Raw genomic sequence first — 21,962 nt, forward strand, 5'->3', positions numbered from 1 at the left:
GAGACCACTTCACAATATTAAAAGATGTTTTGGTATACTATGATGCCCTAGCGCTTCAAAACGCGTGTTTCTTCTCTTCAAACTATCAATTTGACATCAACATTTAAAGAGATGTTACATTTCACCTCATCTTACTTTCTAGGTGTTGTCTCTCCTCAGAGTATTTTGTCGTTTTATCCAAATTTCTTTTCATTCACTTTTTCCCTTTGCTATAATGTCTCCATTAAAACTTTTTAAATGGCGCAGCAACTGCAATATAAGTGCACTATTTCGTCTGAACTTGGGTTTCAGCAGACTATTATAGATGATGTAATAAAACACTAAGGATAATATTTTAACTTTTAATAGGGATAACTTATATAATATGCAAGGGACAGTCCCAAGGATTCCTCTCTAGTGATCAAAGGATAAAACCATCACTCACAAGTGGAGAATCACATTTTATCACCCGCTCAATAAATACGGTCAACAGTAAGCATAATCTTAAACAATTTAATCCGTAAATGATATTTAGTCATTTTACAACTCTGGATATTTAACCGACAAGGTTCAAACTAAAAAGTAGTCGGATCACGGTCGGGCCGGAGTACTACTGCGCCGCCGGGTGGCGCGGGCGGCGCCGGCGCGGCTAGGAGCCCCCACCTCCGCCACCCGTCCCGGACCCCGCCCCCGCACCGCCCGACCCCGCCCCCGCACCGCGAGACTTGGGCGTCGGCGGCTGCAGGTATTCGTGCCGCGCCAGACCGAACACATCGATGCGCTCCTCTTTGCGGTACGCCAGGCACGCGCGGATGAAACTCTAAAATAAATAAATTAAAACATTCTAAAATAAAACAAAATATAAAATTAAATATCTCTAAAATAAAAAATTACAATGAAACTTGAATTTCCTAAATTCGTCTACTCCGCCTACCAATTCCTCTCTTGTGTACTGTGTGCTTAGTGCGAGTTTTTTAACGTTCTCGATAGCGTAAAAGTTAGCCCAATTTTATATGCAGTTGAAACAGAGCCCCTAGCGGCAAACGTAGGCAAACGATCCCACTCCATACAAATATCAGCAACTTTTACGCTATCAAGAACGTTAAAAAACTCGCACTAAGCACACTGGTCTACACTGGTAGGAACCATGGATGCCTATTTTTTTTACCACGAAGCAATGGTACATTCAGATTTAAAGGGGGGAGAGTATTTTTTTCAATGTAACTGAGGCTTCAAGGTTTTGTCTCAAGGGCAACCAAGGCTTTCATGGTGTCATAGTCAACTTACTGATTGAACGACTGACTAATAGTTATTTGCCACTGTGTACATACATCTAAAATAATATCATAGAAATGTAAAATCTTAAAAACATTATAATAATGTTTATGATAATATGTTCTTACTTTCTAATTTAAAACCTATTTGTAAGGAATATATTGCTATTGTGGCGGGTAGCCATCATTCAACGCAAGATAATTGACAGATGCCTGAATCTCGCTTACGACATTTTCAAGATAAAGCGCATATAAACAAGTTCCGAACAACAACATTCGGACCGTCGGGGTCACCAGTTTGGGGAGTTTACGACGAAAGGAAAGATCTTCCACCGAACGGATGATATTTGCTCCGTATTTCGTAAACTCCCCAAAGCTATTATAGATAATTTTTAGATCTAATTTCTAATTGCGTTTTTTCAGTTATTTTAGAAAAAATATTTATGTTGTACTCACTTTAGCCTCATTGCTGACTGTGGGTTTGTTAGCAAACTGAACATCAGTTGCCTTTAGTATGGTGTTTTCTTCCAATATAGTGGCCTGGCTCTGGTTGTGGCCAAACGGCTTCTTTCCATACAGGCACTGGTAGAAGATAACACCCACACTCCAAACATCCACCTTACTACTTATCTTTGGTGGGTTTTTTCCAACGACGAAACATTCCGGTGGCAGATACCTAGTTGAAATAATAGTTTAGTAAATAATTGAATGTTGTTACTCTGATTGGGTTGTGTGGCTGGTCTCAAATAACATCATCCTATCTCGTTCACAACAAAATCGGCAACAATATTCTCAGATTACTACACTAGCATACTGCGATAGACAATCAGAACAAAAGCAAGCTACATATCTTTACAAATACTAGGTAAATGGAAATTTTAAAGAAATAAGTGACTTTATTTAAGAAGCATGATGTCTAAGTTATTTATAAACAGTCAAATGAAAGGTAAAATCACTACTTGACCAACCTTATGGAGTTAGTTCCATAAGACAGAGCCTATGCATTATCATAATTCATACATATACAGCAACATTCTTTTTTACTTTTTAAGTAATAAAACTAAATTGAATTTCAATATGAATATAACATAAGTAATATCTAGCCTAAATCAATTAATCTTGACTAATAATAGTACTGACCAGTATGTACCGGCTCCCTGGCTGGTCAAGTCCATGCCATGGTCAGGATTGTAGTTCTCCTCGTCCATTACTTTGGAGAGGCCAAAGTCTGTAATTTTGATCTCGCCACAAACATTGCCTTCCGTTAGTAGAATATTCCCGGGTTTCAGATCATAGTGAATGACAGGTGGTTTTATTTCGTTCAGATACTTTAATGCTGACACCACTTGCATCACAATGGAACGCGCTTCACGCTCCGGGATTGTTTTGTGCTGAAATTGAAAATTTTTGTTTGCTTTAACATTTGGTATGGCAGTTGAAAATCTGCAAGGGTTGTCTTCGGAAATACAACGCGATTACTGTATGCACTAGATAGTGTTAGGGACTCCATTAGTTGGATAGAAAATGATTTTTTTTAAGTTACAATTAATTGCTTAGAAATTTATTATCTTTTTACAGGCAATGGATAAAGGTTTCTTTTTTATTGCTTAGATGGGTGGACGAGCTCACAGCCCACCTGATGTTAAGTGTTTACTGGCCCCCATAGACATCTTCAACGTAAATGCGCCAACCACTTTGAGATATAAGTTCTAAGGTCTCAATATTACAAACGGCTGCCCCACTCTTCAAACCGAAACGCATTACTGCTTCACGGCAGAAATAGGCCTGGTGGTGGTACCTATCCTTGCGGACTCACAAGAGGTCCTACCACCAGTAATTGAACAAGGTAACAAACAACGCAACATAAGTACCTATTCTGTTCTATCTATCTATCTATCTATCTGATATTTCCAATATATTCTTTGAAGTATTTTACATTTAATTTAAGCTACAAAAGTTCGATACAAGAGTTCAAGGTTAATTAATAAATAAATGAAAATAAAATTACCTACTGTGCAGTTTAAAAACCATTCAAATTATTATTTTTATATCACACCTACACTGAGTAAAGATTCGTGCTTACTTATGCATACCATAGAATGCATATTTGTTTATGGATATCAAAGGTCAATTAATGATCTCTTTCTAACGAAAGGCTTGCTATGGGGTTATATCATTAAATTTACTAAGCTTATTCAACAACTACAGTGGGCCTGTACAAACGATTATATATTATCTATGCCAGGATTTAATTCATACATTTAAAAATATATATTTGATTTACCTATGCCTATGTGGGTAAAAATAAAGTACAAGAAGCGTTTTAAATTACACATATAAGGATTACTATCAGTAAATTCAACAAACATATTTAAGTAATCAAAAGTATGCTCACCTGTTTGAGATAAAAGTCGAGATCATGTCCATTACAGTATTCAAGTACTGTACAAAACGAATTTCCGTCGATTTCGAATACATCGTACAGTTTTACGATGCGAGGGTGATCCAGGGCTTTATGGATGTTGTACTCCCGTAGTGCGTGTCTGTTGACAACATATTTGCATTATTCAACGGTAGGAAACGGGACCGCATTTAGCCCGATTTTAAAACCCTAGATGATACGATTTTATCTAGTAGCCGAATACTAACGAAACATTACATTTTATTGAGATTACTTTTTTAATCTCTGAAAATATGCCATTGCAAGACGTTAAACTTTTTGAACAAGAATTTACTTTATGATATTCTTTCTTAATAATTCCCTCGAATTTCTTTTTTGACTAAACTAATTTTGCACTTATTCCAATGAACTCAAATACTTTCATATCGTGGATTTAGATTTAATATTTAACATTTTTTTCTACTTTTTCCCATAGTTACGATTATATATGTAATAATTAAAAAATCGTAATGCCATCATACACGACTCACTTGATATAATTGGCTTTCTTGTCTTCCTTCCAGTCTTTGTTGAGCTGATGCACTTTACACGCGGTGTATCGTTGCTCCTTTAGATCGAACGCTTTGTGTACTTCACTGAATCCACCCTTGCCGAGCAGCATCAGCAGTAAATACCTAGGATTACATCAAATTTAATGAGTTTTATTTCACAATTCACTCAGCCATCTATGTTTTCAATATTAAAATTTCAATACTCGTTAACATATTACCAATATACATTTGCAATAATTTCTACAATAAGGTTCATCTAATTGATCTAAAATTTTATATATACTCTGAGACGTCAAGGAACAGACAAAAAAGTGTTTCACATAAAACTACTTAGAGTATGTATGCATTTGCAGACATGCAAGTTATAATTAAAAGGTCCTACTCCTAAATTATAATTCGCGTAATTACTGGTGGACTTAGGACCTCTTGTGAGTCCGCACGGGTAGGTACCACCACCCCGCCTATTTCTGCCGTGAAGCAGTACTGCGTTTCGGGTTGAAGGGTGGGGTAGCCGTTGTAACTATACTGAGACGTTAGAACTTATATCTCTAGGTGGGTGGCGCATTTACGTTGTAGATGTCTATGGGCTGCAGTAACCACTTAACACCAGGTGAGCTGTGAGCTCGTCCACCCATCTAAGCAATAAAAAAAAACATGCCGAACTCATATGAAACTGAGATACTTCGCGAGCGCTACTTGAAGGTCTGCCAAAATGCGTATTGTGTACTTTTAACTTTAACTACGCAATCGACAGGATACAAAGATTTGAATAGATCTGACACGTAATTAATCAAATCGTGTCACTCGTTTACGTCACTAGGTTTGATTGTTTTATGATAATTTAATCATAACAAATTGTCAATTTGTTGTGAAACGTATTTCGACCAGCACCCCAAGGTCACCGATGCACGTTATATACCAGGAGAAATATTTTATGTGAGTGACACTGTAACCGCCTTCAACATTTGCAAACGACAAAAACCTTTTCATAGATAAATCCAAATAAATTCCAAAAAAAGCTATGAATAAAAATTAATTGAAAGACAGACGACAGTCTTTTATTCAAACATTTCGGAAATGATTGGCATGATGTGTCTAATCTACAATTCTATCAAGATTTCATATTGACCAAAGCTACTGTTAGGAAGCTCTGGAGGCCAATGGTGGTGGTCAAAGATTTTTACGGAAGTTCGGCACAAAGCCGACCATTTTCATTTGTGAGAATCAAAGTGGATCATATTCAGATTTCTTACATAAATAGCTCGTTAAATTACCATAACAAGTAATTATTGGTTAACCTAATGCTATAAGATTTCAATATTTAATCAATAGACCGCTATGCAGAGACAAACACTTTAAATTCGGTAAAACCGTTCTTTTTGTTTTCTCAAAAAATGCTAAAAATGAGATCGTCGTCTTTGATTTTCTACGACCGATATTTTTTTCCAACAATATCTAATTTTACTGAAACGGAAATTGTGATTGCCCTGACAATAGAAAACGACCTTATTTTCGGATATATTGACCAATAGTGAACTCATACCATGGGTTGTTAAAAAATTTGAGTATACATAGTCAACTTTTAGAAGGATTATAGGATGACAGTTTTCCAAAACAATTTGTCTTAACAATTACAACAGTAAAAAATGACTCAATGCCCTATTTTAGTGTGCAACTCGCATTTATGCAACAAATTCACTCTTCCAACACAAAAATCTGCCTAAGATAAACTCACCGTTCAGAGAGCACAGGATGCTGTGAGAAACGGCTCTGGTCTTCATTGTGTATTCGTTTCAATTCCCTAATATGAAGGTTCCTTTCTCTTTCTAACTTTTCCATTTCTAGCTGTAAATCTGCATCTTCTTTTTTTAGTGCACTCTGCCTTAACTGTAACAATAAATATATATATTGTAAAATTGACCACGAGATTTTAACAAGTAAAATTAATTAATTGCATCACAGCAAAACTTCTCAATAAAGGAAACAAAGATCAATTTTAAAATTTTGGACCTTTCAACCCTAGATTGAATTTTGATTCGTAATACTAATAGGAGCTCTCTTGTAAAACAAGTTCAAAATATACCATCAAGTTTTATTTTGAATTAAAACTTACACAAAACAGAATTATTCTATACAAAATTTCAATTAAATCATGGGCTTGTTACTTGATGAGCTAAATATAACTAAGACACAGCATGACATACTAATCAGTCATGGCTATATTGTTACAAAATGGCGGCTGTAGGTTGACATCTATTAGTGAGTGAAAGTCAGGACTTATTAGATCTAGACTGCATTCTCAACATATAAATGTTTTATTTTAAGTAAGGCTCTAATATGTAGGTAAATTCATCATTTAAATTTTAGTAATGGGAGTCGGAACGCATTTCTTTTTTAATATTTAGATCATTCATACAATAAATAGCCCCAAACTTTCAGATGAATGTTTATTTTTAAATGTTCATATCATTAAATCATTATTTTTTAAATTACACAGTTATAAATGTTATGTTGTTGAGAAAAATGATATTATCAACTTCTGTATATAATTATCAATGTGACATATTATAATGTAAGATTGAAGTAAATTATTCTAATATTTACAACAGGGACAAAAATAATTTTTGAATAATTTAGAAACCTATTACTAAATCTAGGTTTTTTTTTAAATTTTTCAACTATTTTAAGTTATTTGTTAGCTATTAAATTAATTTACAAAAAGAGGAATTGTGACCAAAACATTTTACTTTCAAATAACTATTTTTAACTTTTATTCAATTATAATTAATTATATTAATATAATATATCGGTTCAATACTTAGTTTCGTTATTCGTGACCTCGTTAATGTATTTGTGGGTTATAGCGAAGAAGTTGTTTTCTTTTAGAAGTTGTTTCCAAAAATCGAATTTGTCCCGTAAGATAGTACACTGTATTCCATTAAATGCATACACTCAAAAGAAACTCAGAATAATTTTTTTCTTTCGGTTTCAAAAAAAAGAAAATTGATACATGTAAAATTTAGAGTGTACCTTAAGAATTTCATCAGCCTCATAGTACTCTTGGTAGGTCATGCTGGGTAGTGGGTCTGGCTTGAGGAAGGTGGGTGCGTCAGTGCCGTTATGTAACGGCGAAGGTTGGGGCGTGGAAGGGGCGGCGCTGGCTGTTCGCTTGCCGCGTCCCCCTCCGCCCTCTGTGTTCACTGGACGCTTTTTGAACAACAGTTTCTTCTGCCGATCTATCTCCTCTTTCTCCGCTGTAATCTCTTCTTGTCGCCTGTAGATGATTATCACATATGATTTATATTTACTTTTATTACACTAAGTTTTCTTTTCAAACATCACAGGATTTTGAACCTGACTCCATAAATTTCTGTAAGTGAATGTAAAGTCTGGAAAAGTTTATTTATTATTTTCCTAATATCAGTAAAGTAGGGCATTCAGCACCATACATAGTAAACATACTTATTCACCGGTAGATTAAGGGGCTATTCAGGTATGTGACCTCACAGGCTCAACCTAAGGGAAATGCTACTTGCCCTAGTAAGAGTAGTGCTTCACAGAATTAACACCATATCGGAATTAGGACACACTAAGATCTGGCGAGAATCTCAGTGGGTTGTGTCAATGGGTTCGTTCATTCGTCCAATTCTTCGTCGTAATCGACGAGTCTCTTCATCGTAACCGACGAGTCTCTTTGTCGTAATCGACGAGTCTCTTTGTCGTTCTCACCGGCCCTTCAGAGTGCAAAACCACCACAAGACATATTATCTGTACTCTTCGGCAAAACTTGGTAGTTCCACGCCTGTTTCAATCTTATTCAAAAAGAAGATTCTTATTTTTTATACAATAAAATACTACAATTTTAACACTAGAATAGTCGCTTCACTGGATACAAATAAGTTAGGTGAGAATGTCTTTAGGCTACAATCACTTCTAAAATTTTAACATTGTTAGTCTCTAATTTAGCATGACCTACATTACTGCTTTGCCCCATTACAGCTTGGACATTTTAGTAAACAACTTGACTTGAATTGTGTAATTTTTGTCATCATCATACATAGTTCGAAACATGAATATCAAGCTATGTTTGCTTGTTTATCTTTTTTTAGGTCACATCGAAGCAATATCTTGACATGGTTTTATTTAAATTGATATTTTTAGATCAAGAAATTGAAAAAGGTTACTTTGTATCCCCAAAAAACATCTCATTCTCACAGGAAGCTACACTGACACTTTTATTTGACCATGCGAGAAAGCCGCAAGTAACAGCTAGTTTATTATAAGGTACACAAACCTTGTTAGCTCTTGAAATGCATATCCATCAGTCCAATTTTCTTGAAAGGTGGCACCGACGCGTTGCGTGACAAACTGGCCTAGCCTCAGTCTATTTTGCATGCAGCGCTGTCGGGCTTCCTTCTTTTCAATAGTACTTTTTTCATTCAACAATTTCTTAACTACTTCTATACATTTGTTGATGTGTGATTTGTGTTGTTCAATCACCTGAAATTTAGTAGTATAAGATAGAGTGAGTGTTATTAATATTATTAAATAATCTGTTCCCGCCTGCATGGACTTTGCAATGTAGGACAGCAAATAGGAAGTATCCCTCCAGTCTGCCTATTTCCGTCACAGTCTGAAGTAAGAAGTTACATGATGATATTTTAATTTTACACCATATATATTGCATGTTATCCTCAAAAATGACCCTTTTGGATATGGTTGTATTGTATGTATTATGTAGATCAATATATACATATCGCAATTTCAATTATTAAGGTGTATAAACTCCCATATTTTTCCTGTGTGATCATTACCTCACACACATTGTACTCATTATTTTAATTTCCTATCTAATTCAAAGTTTTTTTTAAATTAAATATAGAGTAAAGTCCTGACATATGATTATTTTCTTCAATAGAAGTAATGTTGTTGCAATTTTTTTTTTTTTTAACACGTAACTTTTCTAAAGGTTGCTGCTTTTTTAAATTTCTACATGCATTTATCATATTTTACCTTATTTTGAGCTTGCACTTGATGCTTTAGCTCTTCATTTGTCCGTGTTAATTCATCTATTTTATTATTTCTTAGTTCTAAATCAGAAGATGCCTGAGTTTCTAACTCTTGTATCCTCTGACATGTCATTTCTGTCTGAATCTGCAAACAATAATCCTTTACATATCTAAGATAAGCAAAAAATCCAAATATTTTGGCTTGGTGTATAATATTACCTGTTTAACTGATGTGTGAGGTCTTTGTTGAGAAGCTGCTCGCATGAAGTCAGCTCCTGGCAATAGTGATGAAGGTGACGGTGGGTACTGTAATAATGAAAGTTAGCCTTAGTTAAGTTCTCCCTTAAAAGAATACAAGTCCTGTACAATGTTAAGGTCTTATATGGGATGTAGGAGAACTATTTAAAAAACTACAATTGTTTTAATATTTATCAGTTTAAGTTGTTATTTGTATGCTAATATTTATTAAAATGAAAATTTTATTTTATGTACCTAATTGTTTCATTACTATAGGCTTATTTCATCACAGACCAAATGTATGGTGAGATTATTATTGGGTGCTTTATTACATTAAAAAAAGAATATTACCATAGGATAATTGGCGCCTTGAGGCGAGGGGGATTTAGCTCCAGCATGCCTTACAGGACTGGACGAGGGGTGCTTTGAGAAATATTCTCGTATATTTTTATCTGACGAGTTATGGCGTTGCTTTCCTCCTCCACCCCCACCACCACCAACTCCTTCATCTCCTGAAATAAAATGAAAATAATAAAAATAGTGATTTTTTTCTTCTTTTTAATTTTTTTGTACCTTGAAATAAAAAGTATACATAATATGTGATGAATATGTCATCATATCCTTAGGCTATTAACATGGTAATTTTAATTGGCTAAACTATTATGATACAAAAAACTTTTTTTTAAACAAGATTGCATAAAAGCTATAGAATACAATGCGCCTTAGTAGCAAAATTAAAATCAATGTTCATGTAATAATAATTGTGCAGTTTTAAGTAATTTATTCAGCACCATAAGTAAATGGTTAGTAAATTTTGTAGATACACCATTATGAGATCATATTTGGAATTGATTTTACCTTTTCGTTTTCGCTTCCTCTCCGGCATTGTTATGGTAGGTGTGGCACCACCAGGAGCAACCAGGACTGTGCCTGACGCAGCAGTTGAGCCTCGCATAGCTACAGACTTCTCCGGAGTTAAAGCATCAACTTCTTTATCACTATGAGATGACCCTGTAATGCAATATTTTTTACATATAATTATAGTGTACCTTGATTTCCAAATGATTGCTACATAAAAGTATCTACTGAAGGCTTTGCCAACTTTATTTACATATATTAAACAGATAAACCTAGAAGTTTGTTCATAAAGGTGTTCTTTAAATTTCAGTGTTTTTTGACATTCCAGTATAAACTTAATGCTTGCAAGTATTATAAACAAACAATATCAGACTATAACTCACTTTTAGACAAGGTATTCAGAAGGCTGACGTGGTTTATGTTAGCTCCGGAATTATACTCGTGCATTTTATCAGAAGGGCACAGAAGTCTTGTATTTCGGGAAATAAATTAACACTTTCACGGTACCTATCCGGCATCGTTTACGAGTATAGTACGTCACAATCCCTTGCCTTAAGATTTATTACACAAACTCCACTGATCACAAGTTTCTAGTCTGTTTACGTTCATTTAACCGGCTCCAAGTCAACACTGATCACTGAACACATCACCAATGTTTACAGCACTCAACACCACCACAAATTACCTGTGCTCATATTGGAGTCCTGACTGTGTAGCGGTTGCCCCGTGTTGACAGTAGTTTGTGGTGCCATCTGAATTTGTGAACCAGCTGACATCTGTAAAGAAAGATGGCGTCTTTACATATGACTCGCCTTTCTTCGTTACATATTTCATTTCTATTGTTAATTAGGACGAGCAGGTCACTAATACTCACAAATTACATGTCAAAGAATAACTCCATTTTAATTTATGTTTTTAATCTTCTTTACATCTAAATAACCTAACTACTTTGACAAGTTGTAAACGAAACGCCATTCGCGACAATCGGATACGCATCCGCGGGGAGGGGCGAGAAGTGGAGAGATCGTCACGAAGTTTGCTCCGAATGTAATAATAATAACGACGACGGGCGAGGCGCCATTTTATAAGGATACAAGGCCGTAAGCATTGTTAAATCCAGTGAAAATATTTGATTGCAACGTTCCACTATATAAATTCTGTCAAATTAAACAACTTTTGAATTAAAATTAAACACTTTGTGTTGATTAAAATAATAAATGAAAAATCTTAGTCATGTTCGCACTCGAACTGTGACGGGTCAACAGCCCGTGATTGCGATTATGCTTGTTGACCAATTTGCGATTGTAAAATACAAACAAAAATACGTACTGATGTAAAATGTTATTAAAGTTATGAATACTCTTAAAATGAAAAATAATGCGAATTAGAACGTACAACACGCAGGAAAGCGACTTGACCGATTATTCCCGCAATGATGAGGTGGCACCGGTGGGTGGCGGGAGGTGTGCCACCGCCACCGACCGCAGCGAATGAGTAGGTACGTGATATCGGCGCTCGTGCCCCACAACAAACTGCTTACTGGACGTGTTACGTAGGCGTCTGTGCCGCGATGTACAACATAAACACATAGGTATTTCGTGCATGAAACAAAGTGAACAATCATGTAGATTCAAAAACCTATCCTTATGTTAATTTGTTTAAAAAAACTAGAAGCGCGTGCATGTATGTGTCCACAAGTGCACTTTATATTATTATATTAATTGTGAATTTATGGAACTTCCATGTCCGAAAATATAAAGTTAAATTAGGTACACACTGAATGGAAAAACAAAAGAATATCAAAATGAAAATATGCCGCCTAAATACTTTAATAAAAAATATAATAAATTACGACTATCAATATACAATATATAAAATAAGTAGTAATTAATTTTAAATAAACATAATTTCGCTTTAGTAATTATAATACTATCGATCTTGATTAGGTAATAGCTCCTTATTAAAAAAAAGGATTCACTTGTTATGTAGTCAAAATTACTTTTCATTTATTAAATAACTAAATAACAAACTATCATAGAGCTTTATGACGTAGGTATACAAATGCCTATTTGATATTGTAAATCCGTTTGTTCGAAAAAGTCACTATTGTGTGGGCAGTAATAATAGTTATGAATGAAAGAGATACACAGTAGTTTGTATATTAGCATTATCGCCGTTACGTTGGCGTTCTGCATGTACTCCCCATAGCGCCTCTTGCCCCCACCTCTCCAGATCGATGATGACCATTGTTAAATCAAACAAAATTGCATTTGTATTAAATTAAAAAGTTAACTTGAATTATAATACGAACACGACTTTTAAAAAAAAGTCACTACGTCCTAATATTTTGAAAAAATATTTTATTTTTCTGTTTGTTTCGCAAACACTTAAAAATATTTGTAATAAATATCCTTATTCATTTGCAATTCTCTCTAAATTCAGATTTTTTCCAATTACTGGCACTATTGTGAATATAATACATTTCGACGCTTGAAATGCAAACGTGACTAAGCGACAATAACTGCTTTATACATAAATGATAGGCAATAACCATATTCGACGTGGAAAAAATATATATTTCTAGGTCTATACATTTCAATCCTACAGCTAGATTCGTTAAAATAGATTTTTTTAGGTATTTTTCAGGTATATTTTAAATTAATTTCAACATTTAATTAGTCTACTGTAAAGTTCACGCATTGTCGCTTAGTCACGTTTGCCTTTCAAGCGTCGATATATTATTGTACTATTTCTAGTTCCAAGATCAACTGAACAAGTGTCCAAATGGTATGTAATACCTCAAAGAAAACTTATAAATTATTATGTATTATGAATATTAGTCGAAAATCAATACCGGCTGCTCGGTTATTGCAATATTGTAAAAAAAAAGCTATATCTACGAATTGCGCCTTTGTATTTGGGGATAATGTAAGCTGATGCTATTTGATCAGTTAGCGATGGCAGTCCCTCTCTTTAGTGAAAACCATGTTTTTTTTAGCCTTCCTACTACCAGTAATTTCGAGGGGTTGGTTATTCTGGCTTCATCGAATGTGTAGGCGAACTCACAGGGTTCAGCCTGGGCCACTTTGCTAACATCTATCCTAGTAAGAGCAGTGCTTCGCTGAATCTACAACACGGAGAAACCGTGGTCTGTAATACCATGTGTGTACATTGATTATGAGATTAAAATGGGTTATGAAATTTATCTGAGCGCGTGTTCACCGCCCATCTCACCTGGTGAAGCTGGAAAGATCTATGGAGTAATAGTAGTCTCTGCTTCCCAAAAAAAGTTATGAAATCTATGAATCGCAGATTTACTTACTGCGTAAATTAATGGGGCCTGAGCAGTTTAATGAATATTGAAGTCTGAAAGAAATTCGGTATTCAACTATACATTTTAAGAACGAGAGGTTCATTCAAAAATGTACTCTCAAATATAACTAAATTAATTTAGGAAATACTTTATTATGTTTCTTCTGTCGTAAAATGATGATTGCTTTGATTTTGTTGAAAAAAAAAAACAAAAAAACATGAGTGCGTTTTTATATATTTTTTTTTATTTCGTTGAAGCGTGTATTCTAACCAAAATTGGGTTACCAAACTCTGCTCCCCTTACCAATGTAAGGGGAAATGGAGTGACCAACGCGAACCAGGCTACTCATAGTCAACTATTTTTAGTTCCTTAAACAAATTGCGATTACGAATGAGTTTACTCAGTAACTAAATATTCAGTAATTTGAGCAAAGTTTTAAATAGGTACTTTTCAGAACATTGTTGAAGACTTGTTAGTTCGTAAATCGGATGAGAATTATTATTGTAATAAACATTTTTGACTGTATAGTTATTGCATGTAGCCTACCTAATGAGAACTGGTTGATGCCGTCAACATAAATTGGCAATTCTGGCACTGTCATCTTTCTTTTTTACGTCCACAAGATTACAGCCCTAGGTCATCGCAGTGTGCAGGTGTTGCTGTGTACGCTAAAATATTTTTCTTAAACACCCATTAAATAGAGAGAACATGTCTTGGTCATTAGGTTCATTAAAATATACTTGGTAAGATGAATATTAGAGAATATAATGTTTTTTTTTTTAAATTCGTGTGTAGTGTCTTAAGTTTCTCGATCACTAGAATACAATTATTTTAATAAATCTAATGCTAAAAATGCTTTTAATACATTAGAAAGTTCAAGTACAATAGACAGTTCAAATCATGGATGACCTTAGACCATGGATGACTTTAGACCTTATGCATTTAATGTCATAATTTCATTCAATAATGTGGAAATATAATATCCTCAATATAACGTCAGGAATAACTTCAAATATCAATATAAATTTGTAATCATTTAAAATTTATCATTTGATATAATTTGTTATATTTTAATATTTATTATACATATTTTTTTGAACCAGGGTTCGCAAATATTATTACAAGTCTAGGTACATACTTTTTAAAATTAAATTAATAATTATCCTATAAAGGTATAGACAGATATTCTCAAATCATAAGTGGCATCGACACTCTCAGACCGCTCAGCAGGGCGGCAAGTGTCGGGCTCGGGAGGCACGCGGCACAGTGGGTCAAACGAAGCAGTACAAGCGGACCTTGCAATGTCGCGGCGTGACGCTCAGCTGACATACCGCCTGCCTCCGCGCCACACCGCCCCGACGTTCATTGCCTTCATGGCGCTGCCGGCGGCAGGACGTCTCGTATGGTTCAACGATGTATTTTAATATGCTTTTTGTTTGACAAGAAAACAACTATTATTTTTACGTGTCTATCATGTGAATTACTTATTCTTTTGTTACCATGTGAGTGCGACGTGCCTTTGATTACTTAATGAAATCTAAAGTGTGGTGTCGACCGGTGCGAGAGGTCGGACTGTGTAAAAATAACTGCGGAACAGAGCGGCTAAGCAGTGGAATGAGGTTTGACGGCACATTGTAGTCGAGGCGGGGCGAAACCGTGCGCAGTGTTATAATTTCCCTTCGTGTCGAATGTGCAAATTGACTGAACGCTGCGCTATGTCTCCTCTCTTTCACTCAGTGTCAGTTTATACCCCAACAACACAAACCGCAATCTATAGTGACATCAATCGTGTTTGTTCTCTTGGAAAATATTAACCGTTTCATCAATGAGAATGAAGAATAGACCGTTCAAATTTAAAGACGAAGATTTTAAGATTTTGAATTTTCAATAAAGGACAATTTTAAGACTATTAAAATTCTTCATGTATTATAAAAACCAGTTACACGGTTTTGTTACCGAAAGCGGAATATTAATTTGCCGAGCTATTTTAAATCAGTATCTTAGGCTTATCTATATTTTAACATCTTATTAGAATATAGTTTTGTAGTAATATTTTATCGGCAATTTTTTTATGCGTTGTGAAGTCTATTTTACTAGTTAGTGACGGCAGAGGAAAGGAGGTGCGGGGTACACAAGCCAGTCTGTGTCGCTGACCCCGCGGCCCCGACTCTTGTACTTGCATTCTCAACGAGTAACATTTAACTGATCGCATATTTATTTGGGATAAACCAAGACTATTTTTATTCTTGTATATATACTTAAAGCTGTTCGTATGTCAACTCCATAATTTTGAATAATGCTTCTTTAGTTTTTTTTAAATTATGCTCAATTTGAGTAATTTGACAACGATTTATTCAGTTTTCTTTTAACGAAATTTTATAAACAATACTTGGAAATCGATTTAACCCAGTTCTAACTCAGTTGTAAATCGATTTGAAACTTTGCAACAAGTACCTACTAGTCGTTGCTGAGCCTGGTAACTGAACTCTTCAACAGCTACTTATAACCTTATTTAGATTTGTCTCAAAGAGTATTATTCATTAAGTGTTATCCGTATTCATTTAGTTTCTTTCAAACTTAATATTATATCTACAAATAACACTTGACTGTGTGAGTTGATTGATCGAAGAAAAATTCTGTTTTTTACAAATTTACACATTTGCAGCTGTGTTAAATTTAAATCGAATGATGTGATTGCACATGCAAAACAACTCGGTTTTATTGTTATATCATTGGCTTCCAGCACTGAAGCGAGATAAAATATATAGCTATTTTTAAGTGTAATCGTGAGTTTTAAAAGTTTTTACGCGATGCTCAGGACAACGGACATGCAAGCTCGGTGACAAAAAGTAAACAAATTCTGTATCGTAAATGTTCCGTAATGAAGGTTCCTGGTTTATTCTTTGGCCGTATAATTTGAATCATTTCAAGTATTAAATCAATCGTAAAGTTATTATAATTTTGCTATTTTTTTTTTTTTAAATAATTTTCGTTCAGTTTCATCTTAAGCTTTTTTTAACTTCGAATATTCCTAAACCCTATCAGTTCTTCTATATAATAGAATATTATATATGTTGAAAACGAATAGTTCCTATAAACAACTATATTAATATAACACACATCGATTGAAAAACGGCTGGCGCCTACGCTTTTTTTTCGGTACCTCGCTCTCTCTCGCTCTTAAGCTTCTAATAATAAATTGATGTTGAATGCCATGCAGCTCTACTGTGATGGAGTTGCTTTGAAGAATTAACGGACAAGTACTCTAGTAGTTACAGTAACAAATACAATACTCGCAAAAACGACGTTGAAACCGGAATATTTTTAATATCTAACTCACCATTTTGAATTCTGGAGCACGATGAGTTTCTACTATTATCTCCCTTGCTGTGACCTGAAAACAGGCAACCAATGCAATTGTTTTCGACCTACTTTTTACGAGTTTATTTATTGATTTTGAGTAAAAAGTATTGAAACATTTGTAACATTACAATGAAAAAGGTAGGTATGTGTGTAAATATAAAATCTTACTGGTATAATATCGGAATGATTTTCATAAGATCATTTTAGTAAGTATTCATAATATCAAAAAAGTCCCTATGTGTGACCATTCTCCTATTCATTGTTCTACATATTGGTTCTAACACACCAATTATATTAAAATCTAATCGTTTTATCTAGTTAAAATCTTAATCTTATTAATGAACGAAAATTATTCAACAAGATATGAAAAATTTGTAGTACGAGTAAATTTCCATAAGGAAAATATTTTGTTGTGTAGTTACCTATATTACCAGTAAACTTTACTAGTAAATAACCATTCAATTAAGATTTAAAACGTCTAATGGCAAAAAATAATGATTCAACTTTAAGTGTTTTTAAACGACTAGGTACTTACTCAATTGAAATCTTTCCGGTGAACAACAAAAAGAGAACGTGATCAATAATACTGATCATTTGAATAACAAATATAACAAAGCAAAGAACAAAACCGATGGCCAGACATGGCGAAGTGACGCGTGAACAGGGCGAGATAGGGACGAAGATCGCGAGCGACGCGCCGACGAACCGACATAATGCTATTACATATGTGATATATCTACAGCGATTTACTTGCTTAGCCAAGTATACTATACATATATGTACAGACTGCAGATATATATGGCCGTAATGTAATGTAGTCGTGTCGCCGCGCCGACGAAAGCGGTGAGGTAGAGGAGGCGGGGCAGGTGGGCCTACTGGAATTATCAAAGATCACGTGATCGATGCGTTGCATGCCACAATCAACGTCGAACTATCAGCATCTACATATTTGTATTCAACGATGTTTTAGCATTGAGAACTTTTAATACAAAATACTTTTATTCAAATCATAAAATGAGACAAAAACAAAGGCTGCTTAATACGTTTAATTCTGTTGACGACAGTTTTAAAATGTATTCTTTCATTAGAGAACGTGAATTTAATATTTGACATCGACAATTTAAATACAGTAGAATTTTAATTATAATTTTTTCATCTCCATTTGTTTATCATAAAAAGAAATAAAACATTTTAGATGACCTTGATGGTTTTGATTATTTACTCCAAACAGAGAACGCAAACGTTGCCTCGGAAATGAGCCAAATGTTGATTACATAATACATATAACTATTTGGTATATATATAATATTCGTAAGAATTTAAATTGGTCCTAGTACCGCCTACAGTCAATATTCGATCTATTAATTACTTATAAACCTACCAAGCTCAGTTTCGCCTATAGCTAAGTGTTCATACATTGAAATACCTACACCAATTTCATAAAACTACACCAGCGCCACCTACTGTAACTAAATTGTACTTTGCGTACACTCGCGCAAGTGCAAGCATCAAGTTGACTTTGATCGCAATCGGATAAACAGTATGACAGCACATAAAATACGAACAAATAAACAAATATTGATTATTATGTAATAATAGGTGGTATGCTCTAATTACAAGTAATACCAACAACATGACTTTTTTTTTCACGGTATCTTACGATTTTTTTAAGAGTTACCTTTTATAATTAACATAAAAAGGTACCCATTTCACTTTTGTACGTTTTTAATAACAATTATTTTTATCGTGACAATTCAAATTACTTAATTAATTTGTATTTTGTTTGACAGTAAAATGATCATTAATTCCGTCATAAAATGTTAGTTGTTTGAATGTTGTGAGTGAAGTTTATTGCACTTAATATTCGTGACTGAGGACACATTGTAATTTATAAATATTACAGATTGTCGAAATTGAATCCGACATTTGATCTATTTACTTATAGGGTGATTAGCAATTATTTCCTGCGGTTGCGAAGTTAATCTTATCCTCCTCTAATTCTTCTCTAAGAAGCTTCACAATCGATAACAAAAGCTGCGGATCGACGTCACAATTGGTGCACAATTGATTATAATATAAAAAAAATTTTTTCTTCTCGTAGCTTTCTTTATAGGGAGTATTTATTTTTATAATATAAAATTGGAAATTTTTATATATTTTTTTTATTGCTTAGTTGGGTGGACGAGCTCACAGGCCACTTGGTGTTAAGTGGTTACTGGAGCCCAAAGACATCTTTTTTTTATTGCTTAGATGGATGGACGAGCTCACAGCCCACCTGGTGTAAGTGGTTACTGGAGCCCATAGACATCTACAACGTAAATGCGCCACCCACCTCGAGATATAAGTTCTAAGGTCTCAGTATAGTTACAACGGCTACCCCACCCTTCGAACCGAAACGCATTACTGCTTCACGGCGGAAATAGGCTGGGTGGTGGTACCTACCCGTGCGGACTCACAAGAGGTCCTACCACCAGTGATACCACTGCTCTCGACTTATTAACTTAAAACTTACTTTGGCTCCTAAGAATCGTGCTTCGAGAAGCTCCTGCTTGCGAGGATCCAGCGCCGCCTGGAAGTGCTCCATCTTGACGCCAGCACCTAACAATAAAGAATAATTTATTATCCAGTTGTAATTTAAAATCTACCGATACATATCATATTATTTTGAAAAGATTAGCTCCTTTAAGTTTTTGCATTTCATAACCAATTGACCAAAGCTGGTGCCTATTATTTCGCCCTGTTGGCCTGGGCATAACATTGCCTTTAACAGCGACTTGGCTCTTGCTGAAGTCCATGGACGACGGTAACCACTCACCTTCAGGTGCTCAGGTGGGTATGCTCGTCTGCCTACAAGGGCAATAAAAAAAAATCACATGCAGTCACAATAAAAATGATTTTATTATTATTAGGAGGCACTTTACATTTTTAACTCGGATTTAAAAAAATGTACTCATTATAACATATTATTTTACTCATAATAAATATCATCAGATAGAGATTGGAGGTAAAAATTAAATAATTTCGGTTTTATAGGTTATTATTTTTTAAAATCGATAGTTAGGAGCAGTCATTTTATATAAATAAATAGTTAAAAGCGCAGTCGCTTTTCCTCTTATGTTATCGAGTTAAAAATCATTTATTCTGAGAAAAATTGATGGTAATTTTTTAACAAGAGTTTGCCTCCGTAATTTTCGGGATTTCACTAGACTAACTTCTAAGACTCTAACCTCTCCAGAATAACCTCTTGTTCTTGTTTTTTGAACATTTTTTTTATTGTTCACAGTCTACCTGGTGTTAAGTGGTTACCGGAGCTTATAGATATCTACAACGTAAATACCGCCACCCACCTTGAGATATGAGTACGAAGGTGTCAGTATAGTTCAACAACGACTTCCCGCAAACCGAAACGTATTACTGCTTCACGGCAGAAATAGACGAGGTGATGGTACCTACCCGTGCGAACCCAGAAGACGTCCTACCATCAGTAATTAAGCAAATTATAATTTTGGTGGTTTGATTTTAATTACACGATGTTATTCCTTCACCGTGGAAGCCAATCGTGAACATTTGTTGGGTACGTATTTCATTAGAAAAATTGGTACCTGACTGCGGGATTCGAACACCGTTGCATCGCTCGATACGAATGCACTGGACATCTTATCCCTTAGGCCACAACAACTTAAAGCACTTCGGTCTAGCTATATTGTCCCTTTTGCCTACTACTTATGTTGGCTTTGGCTATTATAATACATTGGCAAGCATTTTGACCAGGGTTCACGATTTGTAAACAATTTTGGGGACAGTTCAAGGCCACAGAACAGAAACGACTACAACAGTAGGAAAGAAAGGTCTACAAAGGCTTATAGTTCTATTATTTGACCCTCTGTTGGGGTTCTGTAGGTTTCACAATGTAATACGATGCATTAACACTTCTCGATTTCTTAATACAATAATATAGTATGGTTATTGCTTTTGTTCGATTGAAAAGGTCAGAATACTCTTTTCTTTTTTTCGTTTCGTGTCTGCCTAGTGAATGACGCTTTTGAAAACGGACTTTAAGTGACATTTAAATGAAAATGTCACGTATTAGAACATTTCTTCTTCTAAGATAGGTACTTAATCAACAATAAAATATATAGTACATGCAATTTTGGATGTAATATTTTGAGTTTGCTTGAGATGACAAATAAACAAACATGAGCCGTTTAATTAACAGACACTATATTTTTTTAACCGGAGCGGTAGGTAGGTATTCAGGGCATATATTTCGTAAACTCTTTATAGACTTCAGAAATCATGATGAGTGATTTGTCGCTCATGATTATTTGAGGCTAGAGATGTTCTAATATTCTATTAGTTTATTACGTCGGTTATGAATACGAACATACGACCTAGGCCTCCCCAAGCTAATAATACTACTAATCCTATCTTCTAAATTTATAGTACTAAATCCTATCTATATTTGAGACCGTCGGCGCAAAAGTGGCCTAACCTACAATTTTTCATATTCATGTTTATACATATACCTATTGCAATTTATATGAAAACATAATAATGTTTTATGCAAAGCCGGCGTATCCCTAGTTTCAGCGATAGATAACAGATGCCTTTGTAAACATTACTTTTTGCACGTATGGTTTTGCCGACGAAGCAGTCGATATCTCCATAATAACTATGGTAGGCTTAGGCCACTTTTGCGCTGACAGCCCCATTTATACTTCTCTCTGATTCCTATTAAAGAAACCGTTGGTGAGTGTTGTGGTTCTCACTGGTTATTATCACCATCCAGTTTATATTTGCTGCGAAGCAACCAGCTTGGGAGTGGTGGACTGGATAGTTGTCATTCCACGTAACTAAAGCTTCCACATTATAATTCGAGGTGGAAGAACATTGTTGAAGCCGTGTTACGAGCACGATTGCTCGTGTTAGAGAGTGAGGAAAATTGCATGAACGAGCACGGAAAGAGAGTTTGCGCCT

General features: G+C 34.8%; 1 protein-coding gene across 25 annotated transcripts in view; it reads right to left on the reverse strand.

Moving 5' to 3' along the window:
• Nucleotides 1-327: 327 nt before the first annotated feature.
• Nucleotides 328-21,962, reverse strand: part of LOC101742556 (serine/threonine-protein kinase tousled-like 2) — a 42,783-nt gene continuing 21,148 nt past the window's right edge. For 4 of the 25 annotated variants that reach the window (XM_012694004.4, XM_062670537.1, XM_021350739.3 and 1 more), the window contains 15 exons: nt 19,498-19,583; nt 16,963-17,016; nt 10,995-11,085; nt 10,310-10,462; nt 9,803-9,963; nt 9,434-9,520; nt 9,219-9,374; nt 8,500-8,705; nt 7,236-7,479; nt 5,941-6,092; nt 4,185-4,328; nt 3,649-3,796; nt 2,394-2,644; nt 1,710-1,929; nt 328-799 (listed from right to left, as the gene is read on the reverse strand). In XM_012694004.4, the coding sequence (XP_012549458.1) occupies nt 629-799; nt 1,710-1,929; nt 2,394-2,644; nt 3,649-3,796; nt 4,185-4,328; nt 5,941-6,092; nt 7,236-7,479; nt 8,500-8,705; nt 9,219-9,374; nt 9,434-9,520; nt 9,803-9,963; nt 10,310-10,462; nt 10,995-11,085; nt 16,963-17,016; nt 19,498-19,583 (2,324 nt within the window). In that variant the 3' untranslated portion in view covers nt 328-628. Of the gene's footprint in view, nt 800-1,709; nt 1,930-2,393; nt 2,645-3,648; nt 3,797-4,184; nt 4,329-5,940; nt 6,093-7,235; nt 7,480-8,499; nt 8,706-9,218; nt 9,375-9,433; nt 9,521-9,802; nt 9,964-10,309; nt 10,463-10,692; nt 11,086-11,183; nt 16,920-16,962; nt 17,017-17,520; nt 18,610-19,497; nt 19,584-21,962 lie in introns of those variants that run through there. The other 21 variants (XM_062670538.1, XM_062670539.1, XM_062670540.1 and 18 more) reach the window with 13 other exon arrangements.

The sequence above is a fragment of the Bombyx mori genome, chromosome 10, assembly GCF_030269925.1.
Source record: "Bombyx mori chromosome 10, ASM3026992v2".
NCBI classification, from domain to species: domain Eukaryota; kingdom Metazoa; phylum Arthropoda; class Insecta; order Lepidoptera; family Bombycidae; genus Bombyx; species Bombyx mori.